Here is a 19,703-nt window from a genome sequence, read left to right as displayed (position 1 = left end):
CTAGTGCCAAGCAATCTATGGAAACCGTCAAAATGGGCAGGGTATCAAGTTAAGATATAAAAGATTCAAGGACGGCAGTATATGAACATTTTTGTAAATACTGACCACAGTGTACAGACAGTTTAGATAAAGAGTCAAAGAAATTCGGAAAGGGACTGACAAATTTGAAGACTACAGTGATGAAGGGAGAAAAGGTTATTATGAAAAGAGAGAGCAGATATCCCAAGAATGAGAATATAGAATAGTGGAAACTGTGATTGCAGGAAAATTTCAGTTTGATTATCTTGAACGCAAAGCATTCTGTGATAAATTCTCAGGTTTGGCTATGTCTATGAATGACTAAGGTGAAAAGTAGGTAGGAGCCATTGGAGCTGAAGAGGTTTAGAATTATGAGGTCAGGAATGGACATCAATGTAAATGATGATCTTATAAAAGATGATGGTAGAAGATGAGGTTGAGAAAAGAAATGTAAGCCAGGTGTTATAATTACTGAGGAAACTGGAAGACTGACCTAGAAGATGCTAGAGAGCAGAAGCAGAAAGGACAATATCCCTTTAATCCATCCTACATTCTGTGATCCTCACAAACACCGCCCCCCCCCCAAAAAAAAACCCCTTTGATTTGAATTTTAAGGTTCTCTTCCAGACCTAAAAAAACTAGATTTATAAGCTGGGGGGGACAAGGAAACTGAATTCCTCTTTCTGAAGTCTAATAGTGGGTTCCATAATCTTGTTCTAGTCAAGAACATAAAGGAAGAGAAAATAATTTCAATGAAATCAAGTCTTTTATCCCTGAAGAGGAAGGACAAAAGAAAAAAATCAACCAAGAAGAAGCTGATTTAGTCAGAGTCACCTCAACTCTCTGGAAGAAAGGAAAACAAAGGGGCAATAGTTAGTACCCTTACACACACACACACACACACACACACACACACACACACACACACACACACACACACACACACACACACACACACACGATGACAAAAGAGTGTCACTTTGCCACCTGCTGGCTGGTGATATTAAGTGTTCCAAAGCCTGGATTAAGGTATAGGGGAAAACTCATGTTATAATCTTTTTAGGAAAAAACTATTTGTATTTTTTTTGGGGGGAATACAAAAGATATTTGTTCATTAATTATTGTCTAAGTTTACATTCTTTCAGTTTCCCCCTTAAAATAACTATAATGGTAAAGTGATGGACTGATTGCCAGCAGATGAAAGGCCATTATTATAAATTTTCTTTGAAGTCAAAGTAAGTTGTCTTGAACTTCACCAGCTTTAGCCCACTTTCAATAATATTCTATTTATGCAATACCTTATTGTAGGAATTCCATGCTAAAGCCCAAAAGGAACTTGTGGCACATGGAACGTCTACCTTAGATTGTCAAATGAGGTCAAACAGTCAGCCACAATCAATCCTGCATGTGGGGCACTGTAGTAGGTACACAAATCAAGGGTCTACAAAGAGCTTTCTCAGGCTAATCCGTAGCCTTCAAATCTAAGGCTTAGACACTACCATCTCAAGCTCCCACTTTGCTTATATTTAGATCATACAGTCACAGAACTGAAAGGAACTTGAGAAATCACCAAGTCTAAGTGCCTTAATTTACAGGTAAGAAAACAGAGGATCAAAGAAACTTGCCTCTGGTCCCATAGCAAGTTGAGGGCATAGTTAGTACTAGAACTTAGGTTACTCCTACTGCTCCAGGTGGACATCTCACATAGGGTATCTTTTCCATGCTACAAAGGTAGCAAGCGCTAACAGCCTTTGTTAGATGGAGTTTCACAACGTAAACATTGCGGCTTTAATTCTATTCCAAATGCTGGCTGGAGACTGAAATTTTCATATTCTCTGGAATCAACTTGTCCCAATTACTTTACTTTTATCATGTCCTTACTCAAAATTTTGCATACCGCAAATGGAATATCACATTCCTATTCACCAAATAGCATTTAAAGAAGGAAAAAGAAGTCTACATTTAAAAAAACAACAGAAAAAAAACCTCTTCACACTTTGATACTAAAAATAACTTACTAAAATCATTTCAGTTGTATCGTACTGGGACTTAAGCCTAATGAGAGAGTGAGAAAGCATGGTGCTTTGGAGTCATGGTGATATTATGGGAGCAGATGAGCATTAATAAATAATTATTCTCCCAATGACAAGTTCACAGTCAATTCTGCCCTTCCATACTGTTCTTTGTGTGACCTATGGGGATGTAAAAAAATATAGAACAAGATGTAAGCTGAAATTAGCAAAACACAGTGTGCAATCTAAGTATGCTGAATGACTCCCAAGGCTATGCCCCCACGAGAGGTTTTGTGTCATGTTCATCCATAGTTTCTATAAGAAATCACATCTAACCTTTCAGTAACTAAATCCAAAAGCTTCCCAGCACCTCAGTTGTAGAAAATACCTGAGGTTAATTCTACTTAAATTCTTCCTTTGCCTGCTTTCCATTCAAGCCTCCATTATTAGTGCATGTTAACATATTCTTTGCTATTTAGTGATTTCAGTGTAAAATTGTGGGCAGGTATGTGAGAGGATGCTGAAAAATGTGTCAGAAAATATGGTTCAGAAGTAATAAACAAGAGGGCTTAAAGGCTTGTACACAGAAGCCTTGTATATCATGAATACATCTAGAAAAGGTTCAGAATTGGTTGGACATGGCAAGACTAAATAAATAACTAAACGTGAAATCGATATATTTTAATCAAGAGGAAACAGATTATTACTGATGTGGGAGACATTTCTGAATAAACTGTCCACTTACAGTCAGACCATCAATGTGTTAGAACAAAGATCAGAATTAATACCAAGCTTGAAGGAAGAACAAAAATGACTAAGAAATAAGATAAGGAATTAGAGGAAAAAAAGGCAAAGAATGAGAATAAAATGAGATATTTCATGAATGTAAAAGGAAAACAATGATCTCACTCGTAAGTGTGGTTTTCTGGTTGCTGTTGTTACCATTATCTTTAATCTTACCTAATTCTAAGAAGCAGGAGAGTACATTCCAAAAAAGAAGCAGCTGAGCACACAGTGATGATGGCTACCTCACTTCCCTATCCAAAGTCTATTACTCAATCCATAAGCCCATTTGACTTTTTTAAAGCTCCATTAAATGCATCCCTAAAACATCAGAAACAGTAATTATCCAAAACAAAAACACACAAACATAAACCAAAGCTCTCTCTCCTTCCTTTGAATTCATAGCACTTTGCAATTAGATAAATTGTTTTACTGGTTCTGCCCACAACACTTTGCATCATCAGTGCATACAAGCTTCCCAGGTAAGCTGCTATAAATATTTTTTACATGTATATGAGTCCTTTTCTTTTTTCTCAGATTTCTCCAGGATCTAGGTCTAATAGTGCTATTAATGGATGAATATGCACAGTTTAAAGATACTGGGGTGGGGAAAGAGTTCCAAATTGCTTTCCAGAATGGCTGAATCAAGTCATAATTCCATTAACAAGGCATTAATTAGGGTGCTTGTCCTACATCCTCTCAAACAATTGTCACTTTCCTTTTCTTTGCCAATCTAATGGGGAGAGGTGACCTCAGAGTTGTTTTAATTTGAATTTCTATAATTATTAGTGATTTGGACTATTTAACAAATATAGTTGATAGTTTTGATTTCTTCCTTTGAGAACTCCTTGTAGATGTCCTTTGATTGTTTAGTGGGGAATGGCCCTTGTTCTAATATATTTGAATCAGCTCCTTTTATATATCTTAGATATGAAATATTTACTAGAGAAAAAACCATTTTTAAACTTCCTACAAAGACTTTTTCATAGTTGACTGTTTTCCTTCTAATTTTAGCTGCATTTCTTTTGTTTATGTTAAAATGTTTTAATATCATATAGTTAAAATTGTCTATTTTCTCTACAGTCATCTCTGTTAGCTCTGTCACTGACTGCAAAGAGCACTGTGCCTGGAGTCAAGAAGACCTGAGGTCAAATTTGGCCTTAGACTCTAGCTGTAAAGGATGATGGCCAAACACATCTGAACTAATCTATTCCTTTCCCTTTCAGCTGGGTGTAATTGGTGCCCATTCCTAAGCACATACCTTTACTTTGCTTTACTTAACTAGTTTAATTTCTCATAAACATTTGTGATAGGCTCAAATGTGTATTTCCTCATGTCAGTGGAGACAGCATTGGACCTGGAGTCAGGAAAACCTGAAGGTTCAAATCCAGCCTCAGATACTCATTGGTTGTGTGGTCCTGGACAAGTAACTAACCTGAGTTTGCCTTAATTTACTCAACTTTAAAATGGGGATAATAATAGCACCAATTTCCTCCCAGGGTTGTTGTGAGGGTCAAATATATTTTACAGATATCTGTAAAGTACTCAGCACATAAGTGCCTAACACATAAGTGCCTAACACATAAGTAGGCATTTAAATGTTTGTTCCCTTTCCTCCCCATCTATAGCTCATGTTTGGCCATGAACTCTTCCCTTTCTATAGCTGTGAATAGTATTTCTTTTGTCATTCCTTTAATTTGTTCACTGTAACCTTTTATATCTATCTCCTGCCTCCCAGCATTCACTTAAGCAGTTCTTTCTTGAACTAAACTGCCATGCATTCAAACTCTACCACAGGGAATGCAATTCCGATGGGTTGGCCACATTGTTCGAATGTCAAACATGTTTACCTAAAAGACTATGGAGAACTCACACCAGGAAAGCCCTCCCATGAGGGTCAGAAGAAGTGATCCAAGGACACTCTCAAAGTCTTTTCAGGACTTTAGTATTGATTGTGTGACATGGGGGACACTGGCACAGGACCACTCAACATGGTGTGCCCACATCAGAGAAGGTTCTGTGTTCTGTGAGCAAAGCAGAAACCAAGTGACTCAAAAGAAACATGAGATGTGTAGATTTAGAGAATCTGCCCCAAATGTTGACATAGGCTATTTGTGCCCTGCCTGTGGGAGAGGATTCTGAGCTCATATTGGTCTGAGCAGCCACAGTCAGATGCCCTGTAACTTGACTAGCACAGTGATGTCATTTTCGGTCCTCTTTGAGAACACAGGACAACCACTACCACTGCCTCCAGGCCTGGAATACACTTTCTTCTGAACTCTGCCTCTCTGACTCCTTATCTTTATTCAAAAGAAGAGATTTAGGAGCCATCTCTTCTTTTGAAGACTGCCCAGACCTCCCCAATCTTCCATTTTTGCCTTTGTATTTCCAGTGCCTAACAAAAATCAACCTTGGGCATTCTAGGCACATAATAAGTTTTTCTGAATTAAACGGAAATTCTTAATCGTTTTCATGCAGTTCTCCTCCCTATCCCCCACCCTCAGGGGAGGCAGTATAGATAGGAATACAATGCTAGACTTAGAAACAGGAAGATCTGGCTATGAATCTTACTAGATACTTTTCTAGTTGTCAGACAGCCTCAGTTTCCTCATCTGTAAAAAATGCTTCAGTGGGTTCTTGTGAAGATCAAATGAGGTGATGTATATGAAGTGTTTTTGCAAACTTAAAGGGGCTATAAACTTCAGGCATCATTTTTGTTATTATTCTATCTTGTATACAGTTAATTATTATATTACTATCAATTAATAATTAATATTATTATATTACTATTAATTAATAATCAATACTATTATATTAATTATAATAATCTTGGATGTAGTTAATTATTTTGAGACACATACATCTTTATGTGTATTCATATTGTCTGTTCTCATTAGATCTGCTTCGTGCTGTAGCCTGTTCACATCTTTTTGTATCCTGATTCCGTCAGTCAACGTCATGGCTTTCAATTAGAGTTCCAAGTCATCCACAATTTCAGTAAGCATGCCAACTATAAATTCATTTCTTTCCACGACTTGTAGCTCCCACTGTTAGTCATATTTATTCTATTTTTTCTGACTCTCAGAGAGAAGGTGGAATTAAAATTGCTGTTGATTAGTTCTGATCTCTCTGTCATCTGTTAACATTAAAATTATACTTATGTCCCAGAATTATTGGGTCATCATTCTTTCTAACAAAAAAGTGCATAGAAAATTGACCTGGAGTCAGGAAGAGCTGGGATCTGCCTCTGATATATACAGGTTCCATAACCTAGGCATATCATTAACCCTTTTGTGTTCTAAGCAACTCTCTAAAACTAAAAGTACTAGTAAATGTGTTGGCCTGAATGGGTAGAGGGAGTTGTTTCCTCTGGGAATAACCTATACCAATGGAATGACAGCTGCAGTCCCTATGACTTGTTCTCTCTGCACAGTCTTTATTTAAGACTAATGTTACCGATTCATAGGTTCTAAAACTATCATGACAACCTTTCCATGAGATACTAAGAATATATGTTATCATCAAGTCAAAAGCTTGGAAAATAAATTATATATATAATTAATGATAATAAATCACAAGACCTGTGATTTCCTTGGAATAGAGAACTTCCAGGAGAGGCAATGCCCTCCACCAGTGCAGCTTGAGGTTAAGTTACTTGTCTAGGATCACTCAAGCCTGGACGTGTCAGAGAGGCAGGGTGAGCTCCAAGGCCATCAGATCTTTATGCCCTATACCACACTCCCACTGCTGTGCAAGAGGAAAACATGAAAAATGTCCTACTGCTTTCTATGTGAAGTGTGACTCAAGCCATCATCCAAAGAGTGGTCACAGAACAATGATGTTTCCTGACAAGTTGGTCTCCCATGGGATGGTGTTGTGCCAACCTCCTGACTAAAGCTTCCAAAGAGTTGGTTGTTTTTTTGTCATACAATCAACAAGCATGAATTATACGCTTCTTGTGTGTCAGGTATCCCAGTAAAGTAAGGGAAAAACAGTTCCTGCCCTCAATGAGCTCATTTTCTAACAAAGGACACAACATGTAATTAGCCAGTAAATCTCTAGAGTAAATGGAATGCTGTTGTTGTTCTCAAAGAAGACCATGACATAAGGAAGGTGATGCCATGACTTGCAAGGGAATTGGATTTAAGTACAGGAGGGTTGTGCAAAGTCATCTCCTCCAGCAGCAAGATATAGATTGGGATGACAGGACATGGCCCCAAATGGAATGTAGTCTCATAACTAAAGGCTGGGGGTGGGGAGGACTTAGAAAAAACTCATATAGAAAGCAGAACTTGAGCTGAATTTTGAAGAAAGCCAAGCACCCAAAGAGGAACAGGTAGGAAGGAGAAAATTCCAGGCAAGGGGGACAGTCTAGAACAAAGACAAGAGATGGAATGCTGTATGCAAGGAACAGTAAGCAGGCTGGCATAGCTAGTCAGGGAGTTTGTGGTGGGGAGTAAACTGTACAAAGAGTGGAAAGTAGGAATGGGCCAGATTGTGAACAAATTTAAATATCATAAGACTTTATATGAAATGCCTGATGTAAGAGAGAGCAGCTCAAGTTGAGTGTGTGGGTGGGGTGGGAACTAACATGGTCAGATTTGCACTTTAGGAAAATCGCTTTGGGAGCTAAGTGGGGAGAGACCAATTTAGGAGGCTATTGCAACAGCCCAGAAAGATGATGAGTGCCTTACTGGAAGGTTGTGTGAGTAAGAAGAATAGGATGTGTATGGGAAATATTGTGAAGATAGAAAAGACAAGGTTTGGAAAACAGATGCAAACCTGGGTGACTGCAATATGGTGCTGGCTTCAACAGTAATGGAGAAGATGGGAAGAAGGTTTAGAAGGAAAAAATAACATGTTCTGTCTTGGACATGCTGAGTTTAAGATGTCTACATATCACCCATTTCAAGATTGTGACTCAAAGCTAATGATAACTTCTAAAACCATTCCCAAGGTTTCTTACTGAGGGGTGGTGGTGGTAAGGGAAAGGGGTCCTTACCTTTTGTGACTCTGGCATGCTTGGGTTAGTGATGGTTGCTGAAAATCCAGGGTTATTTCGTGAGCAACCAAATATCCGTAAATCATCCCTGGAATCTGCAATCTGGAAAAAATAAACTACCAGTTAAAATATACCCTTATGTAAATACAATGTACATGCCTCATTATAAAATAGCTCAGTTAAAAGAAGGGTAATTGACCTGATCCAGCTAGGTTGTGCAGGTGATAGAGGACTGGATCTGGGGTCAAGAAGACCCGAGTTCAAATCTAGCCTCAGACACTTACTAGCAATGTGACCTCGGGCAAGTCCTTTAAATTCCGTTTCAGCTTCTTTAACTGCAAAATTGGGAAAATAATAGCACCTACCTCCCAGGTTCCTGTGAAGATCAAGGTTCTAGTATAGTAGCAGCACATAGAAGATGCATGTAAATGCTAACTATTATTAAGCTCCTAATGCCCTTGGCACTCTTATGTACAGATAAAGTGTATTTGGATCCATGAAAACTGTATTTTAATGACTTTAAGGCTCAATGTGAATTAAAGGAATGTATTGATGCTGGGACTTAACAAATGGCATTCTCAATGGGAAGATTCTGATTTAAATGGAAGACAATAGATTTAGAGATGGAAAGGACCTCAGAAGCCATTTTACAGATGAGGAAGCTGGAGCCCTAAACACCATGCCCACAGTCACATGGTTAGCAAAGATCACAGTTGGGACATGAACCTCGGGACTTTGAAGCCATCACTCCTTCCATTTACCTATATGGCTACTAAACAGAATTTACACACAAGTTTTTCTCCCCATTAGATTCTTTTGCTTTGGTTAAACTTGTAGAACATTTCCAATAAGGGCAACTCTGGCTTGCACTACAGATTGTATCAATCAGAAGGACATAGCTATTTTTGTGTAACCCAGTGTATCAGTGAGCACCCCAGCAGGGCCTGCTGCACAGGTATATCTACAAATATACACACTTTTCAGAGCCACAGGACAGGACTCAATGCCTCATTAGCAATCAACAAAAGGTGTGGGCCTTCATACAAAACAAACCTCCCCTAATCAAGCTTCCCTTAGTAGCTCCACCTGAAGCCTAATAATGGGTGGGGAAGATTTTTAACTCTCATTACATCCAGCAAAGTCATTTTATCTCAGTTCCACCTACCTACATTCCCTCCCAGGCTTAAAGATGTTTTCTTGATAGGCTGGCAGACAGAAAATCTTAGTACTCAGAAACAATGGGTGAATGTGGAACTTATATACTTTCTTGAGATTCTAAGATGAAGAAGATAATTTTTATGTGTCAAATGTTGTGATTATTAAAAAGTTTAGAGAGACATAGTTTCTGGCTAATTTAATCATTTTATTAATAAGAGGGTTATTAATAAAAGGATGATCATTTGGCCTTCTCTCTTAGACCAAAGATAACCATGGAGGTGGGCTCACAGTTTATACACCCATCCAATAGGGCTGATATCACCCCGTCATCATGTCACCCTTGGACAGAGAAAATATCTCTATACCAGACCATTCCCAGCTATACCAAACTACTCCCAGCTAAACCAGACCACTCCCAGCCTAGGGCTATGTAGACAAAATGATCTGTCTCCCCTCAAACCAGAGTAGAAAACAATGGGCTTCCTCACCCTAGATTAAATTCACTGAAAGATCTCACCAAGATCTGGAGGGTCAATGCGATCTCATCATCAGTAATGTGCTTCAAGAAAACTGAACTTTTTAAATGAGAAATTTAGAAAAATTTAGAGACTTTTGAATCTCTCCAAGATATTGGTTATTAGCAATAATTTCTCTCATTCCCCCATTTGATTCTTGAGAGGCATGGCTTCCCCAATGAGTCACCAACTAATATGACAAACACTTCTAACCATGGGATTTATGAAGGACATAATGTGAGAGGGAAAATGGGAGAAACTGATCAATGGATTGACAAAGCCCAAGGGGGCCGTCCCTTTAGTAAGCAGACCATACAGATAAAAGACAGATAAAGGGAAAAAAGTGAACAGTAAAAAAATTCATAGATGTTATACTTAATGGATATGGCACATGCCTATAAAATGATGCCCCAAAAGAAAAGGGCTGATGTTCCATCACATGAGCCATTAATCTTTTAGGTGTATGAAACCTTAGCCACTAAAATCCATTCATGACCCACCTTGCTGATATCAGGTTCAGATTTACTGGAACACATACTCTGAAGTTCTCTCACAAGGTCTACCTCATCATCTGAGCCAAGAGACAGTCGCTGATCCAGATTCAATCCTTGTGGTTGGTCATTCTCTAAAGAGCTATTAGAAATTTTAAAATTAAAAAAAATTTAAAGTGAGAAGCTTTGCTCTCCAATAAAGGTCATGAAAAATGGTATCACTTTTCAGTATTTAAGTGGGAAACTTCTACAATCATCATACAAATTCAATCCATCACCTATCAACCTATTCTTAAGCCTTTAGGCTCATCCAAGAAAAATCTAGCAAAAAGTCAGAACAAAATCAAGGAGGATGGTGGTTTACAGCCCTATCACTTGTCCTTGGTAGTACTATCAACTGAATTCCAAACTGGTTTAAACACAGTGCTCAATTTGAAGACAATGTGAAAAGAGATTTTTAGTGGAATGTCTCAAGAATCAATTGTTAATCTTTTGTGTTAACTTTTTTTGGATAAAGGCAAAAATAGCATTACTTACTGAATTTTCAGATTAAACAAAGCTAGGAAGGATAGGCAATAAGTTATATGATGAAGTCAGGATCTAAAAAGCTAATGTGGTACTTTATTTTCCTTGACTTTTTTCCTTGTCCTTGACTTGACAAAAGAAAGTTAATATAAATCTTAAGCTTCATCAAGAAGCTTAGTGTCCAAAACAAGGGAGGCTATAATCATTCTGTACTCTGCCCAGTCAGACCACATCTAGAGAACTGTTCTGGATTCTAGAGAATCAGTTCTGGATACCATGTTTGAAGAAAGGTATCAATAAGCTGAAGAGAATCCACAGGAGGTGATCCGGACGGTGAAGACTCCCGAAATCATGCATAGGAGGTCTTTGAAAGGGAATTTAGGGTCAACTAAGGAAGAACATTACAGCTACCTTAAAATATTTAAAGGACGGTGAAAGAGGGAATTGACTTATTCTACTTGGCCTGATAAGGCAGAACTACTTGTACTGTGTCTGAATTGTAGAGAAGCAGATTTAGGATTGATAAAAGGAACACTGCTGGCCAGGGATGGCTACCCCAAATTGGAATGGGATGCCCATGAAGTTAGACCTCAACAGAAGTCTTCGAGCAAGGCCTGCATAACCATTTGTTGCAGCTGTACAGAAGATCTTGCTTCAAAAACTTTCCTACCCAAATTCCATAATTGAGGTTCTTCCTTTCATAACTGATTCCAATTACAATTTTTCCTCTCACACATTAGAATTTTTTCTCCGTAGACATTCCTGTTACAACATCCTCTACTTTCTTCCATTTTGAGTTGTCTTTTGTGACCTTTGTGAAACAAACATTAAATACATCTGCTCTCTAAAGTTGATCATAACAAAAAAAGAAAAGTGTTGGATATTGGAGGGGATGTGGGAAAACTGGGACACTAATGCATTGTTGGTGAAGTTGTGAAATGATCCAACTATTCAGGAGAACAATTTGGAACTATGCCCAAAGGGCTATAAAACCGTGTATGCCCTTTGATACAGCAATACTACTGCTAGGTCTATATCCCAAAGACATTCAAAAAAGGGAAAAGCACCTCCTTGTATAAAAATATTTATAGTCGCTCTTTTTTGTGGTGACTAAGAATTGGAAATCAAAAGGATACCTATCAGTTGGCTGAACAAGTTGTGGTATATGATTGTAATGGAATACTATTGTGCTATAGGAAATGACAAGTAGGCAGATTTCAGAAAAAAACATGTAAAGACTTACATGAACTGATGCATAGCGAAGTAAGCAGAACCAGGAGAACACTGTACATGGTAAGAGCAATATTGCTAACGAAGAACTATGAATGACGTCGCTATTCTGAGCAACACAATGATCTAAGATAATACCAAACGACTATCTACCTCCAGAGAAAGAACTGATATTGATTGAATATGGACTGAAGCAGGCTATTTTTACTTTCTTTCACTTTTTTTCTTTTATTCAAGTTTTCTAGTACAAAATGACTAATATGGAAATGTTTTACATAATTGTACATGTGTAACCTATATCTAATTGCTTACCTTCTCAGGAAGGGGAAAAAGAAGGAAGGGAGGGAGGAACAGAACTTGGAACTTCAAACGTTAAATAAAAATACTTTAAAAATTGGGAAAAAATAAAGTTCATCATAATCCAAAATCATATCTACTACGTGATGTGGAATCAAAATGACCATTATTAGTGTATACAGTGGTACAATAACTTGCTTGTAAAAAGTCCAACATACACATTCCCCAACAAAGAGGCTCCATTTTGTAGGCTTTGAGAACCAGAGGTCCTGTAAAAGCAGCTTTGTGTAGAGAAAAAAAACCCTGCTCCTAAATTCTGAACTTTCTGCTTGGCCTTAGAAAAACAAGAGCACCACGCACCTCTGTACCCCACCTGCTCCAAAACTACTTTAACTCGTAAGAAAATATAATACAATTGTATATCATTTAAAAATGCATTAAGAATCTTTCCCAAATTTGATATTAAAAAAATGAAGCCAATGCTAGTTCATATAACTTCAGGAAACTAACAGCAAGAAAACCAATTTTCCAAAAATTACCTTAACTCTTAAGCAATCGTAATACAATTCTTATATTATCCTTTAAAAATGAATTAAGAATATCTCTCAAATTTGGAGTAAAAAATAAAGCCAAGGACATTTCTGATCTGGTTGAAACGGACTAAATGCAACAATAATTATATTAACTATAAGAAATTTGTGAAGGCTTCACACTGCATTGGTCCTAACACAGAATTATTAAGTTCATGAAATATAGTCACAACATAAATTAGTAATAAGAACGAACACAGCCTCTCCAGCATGGCCTTCTTTTTCTTTTTCATCTTACAAACAAACTCTACAGCAAACCAAGCTAATCTTTCATCTTTGCTGAAGGTCTGCAATTTGACAATGTACTTACTTTTGTTTCATTAGAGAAGCAATTCGGTTGCAATTTGGCTGCAATATGTTCTTACTTTTTGTACCTGTGAAGAGGAAAAAGCCATTTACTAAGCTTCAACGGTATCTCACTGTTTGTCTCCATCACCAAAAATAGATCAAGGTGTCCTTGGTATTTAAGAAAAAGCATATAGAATTTGTGCCTCCTGCTCACTGTCATATGAACAGCCTCTTCTTTTTGAGTTTCCTCTCAAAGCGGAAGATTTCAACAGAAATTTTAATTACCGGGTATGAGGGTTACATGTGATGGGGCCGCCATACTTTATCCCTTATTTTTGATTATTATTAAGACCAGCAAAACAACAAAAGCCCATGAAGAATGGCTAGAGAAATGTCTTTCCTTGTTCCAGATCAAAAATTTCTTGTTAGTCAAGTACACATTTTCCAAACAGCAACTTTTTTTGGTATGACCATGGCACCATAAACACGTGTTTCATAAAAAATTTTTATGACATCAATCTTTTCTCCCTTTGTGGTTGACTTAATGGCTGATAAAATTTGTTATTTCTGAAGTTTGTTCTCTAAGATTGCTATAAGATCCCTTCAATTAAATTAGATGACCCAGTTTCCTTGCAGTTTTCAACCCCAAAAGAGCCCCTTAATATAATTTGTGTTTAGTAAAAAAAAATTGGTATTAACCAATTTTTTAAAAAAAGTTCACGTGTGAAGTTTTTTTTTTTTTTTCTGCCTTTGCAGAGGCTGTCCCTCCATACCTGGAATGCGCTCCTTTCTTAGAATCTCTAGCTACTTTCAAGTATCACAACATGGTAGGTTTAGAGCTAGAAGAAACATTGAGGCCATATTGGTCAACTGCCTCATTTCACAGATGAGGAACTTAAGTGACTTGTCTATAACCTGAGTCTGGCTCAGGAATTAGATTAGATTGGCAATATTATGAAGAACAGAGTGGAGAAGGAATAGTAGCAAAAAACACTTTCCTTTTAAAGTCCTCTGAACTCTCAGGGAGTCCTGTACTGATCTAGACTAAAAAGGACAGAACAAAAACAAGAAAGAGGGAAGTTGATACCCAAGATTCACTTCCATCACCACATACTGCATTTTCTAATCTACAAAGCTGGTAATGCTTTTCCTGGCCTCCTCCTTAAATTATTTTTACCTTATGTTTTCTTTGTATGTACTTATACACATACATATTTTTCTTCTAGATAGAATGTAAGCTCCCTGAAGGTAGGAACAACTTTATTTACTTACTTATTGGTCTTCTCAGTACCTAGCATGGTGCCTTTCATATAGTAGGCACCTAATACTTGCTGGATGATTGAGTTTTCTAGTCTTCTCAAGAAGTTTAAGTATGTTAAAGATGGAAGATAGGTACGATTGACTGAAATGATTAAAATATTATTAAACATAAAAAAGAAGAGATTGATACGTGAGTCACTATTCTGACAACACCAAGAAAATGCTGAGATAGTCTGAAAACTGTTAGGAATGCCCTTTTCCTTCCAGGTCAGCATGGAACATAGAATCATAGAACATTAAGAAAGGGGCATGAGAAGGGACACTGGATGTGGAACAAGAAGACATAGTCCTGAATTTGAACACTGCTATGTGAACCTTTCCTAATCTTTTTGGCTGCTAACCATCCTAAGTTATTTGTTATTTTTAAAAATATTTTATGTGTATTTGGGGGGCAGAGCCAAGATGGTGAAGTAGAAAGACACACATACTCTAGCTCTTCAACCACAGCCCATAAAATACCTGTAAAGTATGACTGTCAATAAATTCTAGAGCAGCAGAAGCCACAGAACAATGGAGTGGAGGAGGCTTCCAACCCAGAGTGACCTGAAAGGCTGACAGGAAAGTTCTATTGCACCAGACTTGGAGCAGAGTGCAGCCTGCCCAGCTTTGGCCATGGTGCTGAGAGGAGCAGGGCCGGAGCAGGCCTCAGGGCTACAATCCCCAGTGGCAGCTCAGATCCCTCAACCCACAGGCACCAAAGGTCAATGAGAGAGTTTTTTCAGCTGACCAAGAAAGGAGGAGGATCCCTCCATAGCTCAGGCCCCAGGCAGCAGCAGCAGGGGCTGCAGCACGTGGCAGCTCCCACAGCAGGCAGCAGCTGGGATCCATTGTAGGAGGCCTCATGGTAAAGATCCCTGGGAGAATTGAGCAGTTGATCTGAACCTTAGCCCTGGGTGCTGGCATGGGGGAATTGGAGGCAAGGAGGTTGTGGAGAGGAAATTCTACTACTCCCATATTCTGGGCACAAAGGTTTTCTGGTTGCTCTCAGACCAGTGTGCAGGCTTAACTATGCCACCTTGGAGGAACTGAGAGCTTACAGGGCCCCAGAGTATACCCTACTCTTGACAAAGAACCCAAAAGTCAAGTAACAGGTTGGGAAAATGCGCAAAAAAGGGAAAAAAAATAAAACTATAAGAGGTTACTTTCTTGGTGAACAGGTATCTTCTCCCATCCTTTCAGATGAGGAAGAACAATGCTTACCATCAGAGAAAGACATAAAAGTCAAGGCTTCTGTATCCCAAACATCCAAAATAAATATTCAATGATCTCAGGCCATGGAAGAGCTCAAAAAGGATTTTGAAAATCAAGTAAGAGAGGTGGAGGAAAAAGTGAGAAGAGAAATGAAAGAGATGCAAGAAAATCATGAAAAGTAAGTCAACAGCATGCTAAAGAAGACCCAAAAAAATGCTGAAGAAAATAATACCTTTAAAAACAGGCTAACTCAACTGGCAAAAGAGGTTCCAAAAGCCAATGAGGAGAAGAATGCTTTAAAAAGCAGAATTAGCCAAATGGAAAAGGAGGTTCAAAAGCTCACTGAAGAAAATAGTTCTTTCAAAATTAGAATGGAACAGATGGAGGCTAATGACTTTATGAGAAACCAAGAAATCATAAAACAAAACCAAAAGAATGAAAAAAATAGAAGATAATGTGAAATATCTCATTGGAAAAACAATTGACCTGGAAAATAGATCCACGAGAAACAATTTTTAAAAAAGCCATGATCAAAAAAAGAGGCTAGACATCATCTTTCATGAAGTTATCAAGGAAAACTGCCCTGAGATTCTAGAACCAGAGGGCAAAATAAGTATTGAAAGAAGCCACCAATCACCTCCTGAAAGAGATCCAAAAAGAGAAACTCCTAGGAACATTGTAGCCAAATTCCAGAGTTCCCAGGTCAAGGTGAAAATATTGCAAGCAGCTAGAAAGAAACAATTTAAGTATTGTGGAAATACAATCAGGATAACACAAGATCTAGCATTTTCTACATTAAGGGGTTGAAGGGCATGGAATATGATATTGTAGAAGCCAAAGTAACTAGGATTAAAATCCAGAATCACCTACTCAGCAAAACTGAGTATAATACTTCAGGGGAAAAAAATTTCTATTTCAATGAAATAGAAGACTTTCAAGCATTCTTGATGAAAAGACCAGAGCTGAAAAGAAAATTTGACTTTCAAACACAAGAATCAAGTGAAGCATGAAAAGGTAAACAGGAAAGAGAAATTATAAGAGACTTACTAAGTTGAACTGCTTGCATTCCTACATGGAAAGATAATATTTGTAACTCTTGAAACTTTTCTCAGCATCTAGGTAGTTGGAGGGAGTATACACACACACACACACACACACACACACACACACACTCACAAATATATATAGAGAAAGAGAACATAAGGTGAGTTGAATAGGAAGGGATCATATCTAAAAAAATAAAATTAAGGGGTAAGAGAGGAATCTATTGGGAGGAGAAAGGGAGAAATGGAATGGGGCAAATTATCTCTCACTAAAAAGGCAAGAAAAAGCCTTTTCAATGGAAGGAAAATGGGGGCAGGTGAGAGGGAAAAAGTGAAGCTTACTCTCATTACATTCGGCTCAAGGAAGGAATAAAATTCACACTCAATTTGGTATGAAAACCTATCTTACACTACAGGAAAGTAGGGGAGAAGAGGATAAGGAGGGTGGAGGAGATGATGAAAAGGAGGGCAAATGGGAGGAGGGACTCTTGGGGAGGGACAAGGTCAAAAAAGAGAATAGAAGAAATGGGGGGCAGGATAGGATGGAGAGAAATATAGTTAGTCTTACACAGCATGACTATTATGGAAGTCATTTGCAAAACTACACATATATAGCCTATGTTGAATTGCTTGCCTTCTCAGTGGGGATGAGTCAGGAGGGAGGAAGGAAGAGAAGTTGGAACTCAAAGTTTTAGGAACAAATGTTGAGTATTGTTCTTGCATACAACTGAGAATTAAGAAATACATGTAATGGGGTATAGAAATTTATCCTGCCCTATAAGACAAAAGAGAAGATGGGGATAAGGGAAGGGAGGGATGTTAGAAGGGAGGGCAGATTGGTGGTAGGGGTAATCAGAATGCTTGGTGTTTTGGGGTGGGGGGAGGGGAGAGATGGGGAGAAAATTTGGAACTCAAAATTTTGTGGAAATGAATGTGGAAAACTTAAAATAATTAATTTACATATATATATGTATACACATACATATATGTGTGTGCGTGTATGTATATATTTTATGTGTATCTGATGCTTCTCTCAATAGAATATCTTTGATTCCCCATCACCTAGACTAGTGCCTGACACATAGAAGATATTAAAAAAGGAGAAGCTGTTTCAACTATCTTGACCTCAGTCTCCATATATATAAAATGGAAACAACACAATAGACAAACATTAAGAACCTGTGTCAAGCACTATATACAGTTGAAATCAAGATATAATCCCTTCCCTCAAGGACCTGACAGTCAGAAGGGAATAAAAAGCTTTAACAGAGATAGTTAATGATACATATTATTATAAGTCAAGAATATTAAAGAGTTAGGAAACAAAGTAGTGAGTGAAGTCACAATAGGAAGAAATATTAAAATGGTTCCAAGGTTTCTTACAGTTCTACCATTCTCAGGTTCCATGGTTCTAAGCTTATCTTCAAAGAGATTACATGACAAAAACCTCCACAGAACATGAAAACCTGTCATTTTGGTTTTCATATCTAATAATCTATCTCCTTATCAAAGTTGTTAGGAAAGGATTCTTAAGCTATAAAGCATTATATATGTCAGCTATTATTACATAATTAATGTTTAAGTTTTATGATCATTATTTTCAGAGATCATGTATCAATTTTGGTGTGAGCACATGAAAAGAACTATTTTTTCATCAACAGAAATGTTAAATTAATGATGCATTAGAGGAGTTTTAATATTTAAAAAGCATCACACTATTGTAGTTTTCTTCAACATGACCTATATGTTTATAAAAATGCATTACCTAAATGTTTTATTTTTATTTCACATTTGCCAACCAGTGTATTATTCTGAATCTCTCTCAATTTACATGCCAATTTATTGTAATTTTTCTTTTAATTTGTTTTTTTTTGCTTCTATTTTTTATTCTGTTACCCTTTAAACCAATGTGTTACAGTAAGTAAAATCAGCTATTACTATAAAGCCTGATATACATTTAATAGGGCTTTTGTAACTTCTCACTTACCAATGTTGTGGTTTGGATACTGCAGTCCCTCATATCTAGCATATGCCTAAATTACTAGTCCATGAACTCTTTCTCAGTGGAGTAGAAAAAGTCATCCAGGGAAGCTGAGAAATTATGAAAACTGTACATCATAGCTGGTAGTCACTTATTTTCCTAATAACATGATTTGAAGGCAAAAAAGATTATTTACACTTTTCGTCCTGCTGCCCATCCTAGTAGCAAAGGAAAATCTCTGAAATTTCAAAGTAGTTAAACAGTAGCATGTCTGCAAGGATAAGAACTATCTGCTTTATTATAGAAGCTGAAGACACAGCGCCCAATATTTCAGTTTGTCCCACTGTAGATTTTCATGAAAATATATGAAATATATTTGATTGTAAGCTCCTTGAGGGCAGGCATTGTTTTGTTTCTATCTGTATCCCCAACATACTACCTGGCACACAGTAGGCACTTAATAAATGTTTTGATCAACTGATTGAAAATGGCTATCTTGAATGCATTACAAAGTGACTTCCACATGACTACATCACATTTGGACATGAAAAGAAATCAGCTTATTTACTATCATTTTTTCTTCTCAACCTTCCATTTTCACCCAGGAATATATTTTCATGTGTAGAACTGTGCACTATTTAAAAGGGTACATTTAGGAGTAGTAAAAATAAGATAAGACAATATTCAACCTTAGAGTCTATAGGGAGCGTGATACAAGAATTTATTGAGAATGACATAGTCAGAGCTATACTTTAGGGAAACCTCTGGTGACTGTATGGAAGAAACTTCTGATAAGGAGACTAGTTTAAATGAGAAGTGAGAAGTGGCTATATCAGCAGAGAAGGGGATCAATGTAAGAAATGGAGAGGAAGAACCCCAAACTCTGAAAACAATAGATAACTGTATCAGCAAGGACCCCAACATACACTTGTACAGGTTCTTAGATCTCCTTTTCTAAAAGGAAAGCAACTTTTGAGGGGTCAACAATCACTTTAATCAAGCACATGTATCATTCACTTAGTTCAGGGGAAAAAGTCAGCACCCTGAACTTCAGAGAAAATACAGAGAAATAATAATTAACAGACAGGGCTTCCAGCTGAGTGTAAGCAATACATCCATCACAGATCAACAGGCAGATCCAACTGTCTGATCATTATATACATACATAGTTACCAGAGAGAGAAGCAGCTACATCTGAGTTTTCAAAGCCAGGGGGCTCCTTAGGCAGCTGCACAGAGTCTTATCTGGCCAAAGAAACA

At 37.5% G+C, this 19,703-nt stretch overlaps 1 protein-coding gene across 2 annotated transcripts in view; it reads right to left on the bottom strand.

Annotated features, from left to right (window-relative positions):
* The window catches only part of CTTNBP2 (cortactin binding protein 2), a 191,432-nt gene that overhangs the window by 20,711 nt on the left and 151,018 nt on the right, over positions 1-19,703 (bottom strand). Inside the window, exons 20-23 of one of the 2 annotated variants that reach the window (XM_072652952.1) lie at positions 12,932-12,995; positions 9,989-10,121; positions 8,981-9,090; positions 7,816-7,917 (exon numbers count right to left, since the gene is read on the bottom strand). In XM_072652952.1, the coding sequence (XP_072509053.1) occupies positions 7,816-7,917; positions 8,981-9,090; positions 9,989-10,121; positions 12,932-12,995 (409 nt within the window). The remainder of the gene's footprint in view (positions 1-7,815; positions 7,918-8,980; positions 9,091-9,988; positions 10,122-12,931; positions 12,996-19,703) is intronic. The other variant, XM_072652951.1, reaches the window with a different exon arrangement.

The sequence above is a fragment of the Notamacropus eugenii genome, chromosome 3 (genome assembly GCF_028372415.1).
Source record: "Notamacropus eugenii isolate mMacEug1 chromosome 3, mMacEug1.pri_v2, whole genome shotgun sequence".
Taxonomy (NCBI): Eukaryota; Metazoa; Chordata; class Mammalia; order Diprotodontia; family Macropodidae; genus Notamacropus; species Notamacropus eugenii.
The sequence above is the reverse complement of the archived record's forward strand: the minus strand, read 5'-3'. Positions and strand labels throughout refer to the sequence as shown.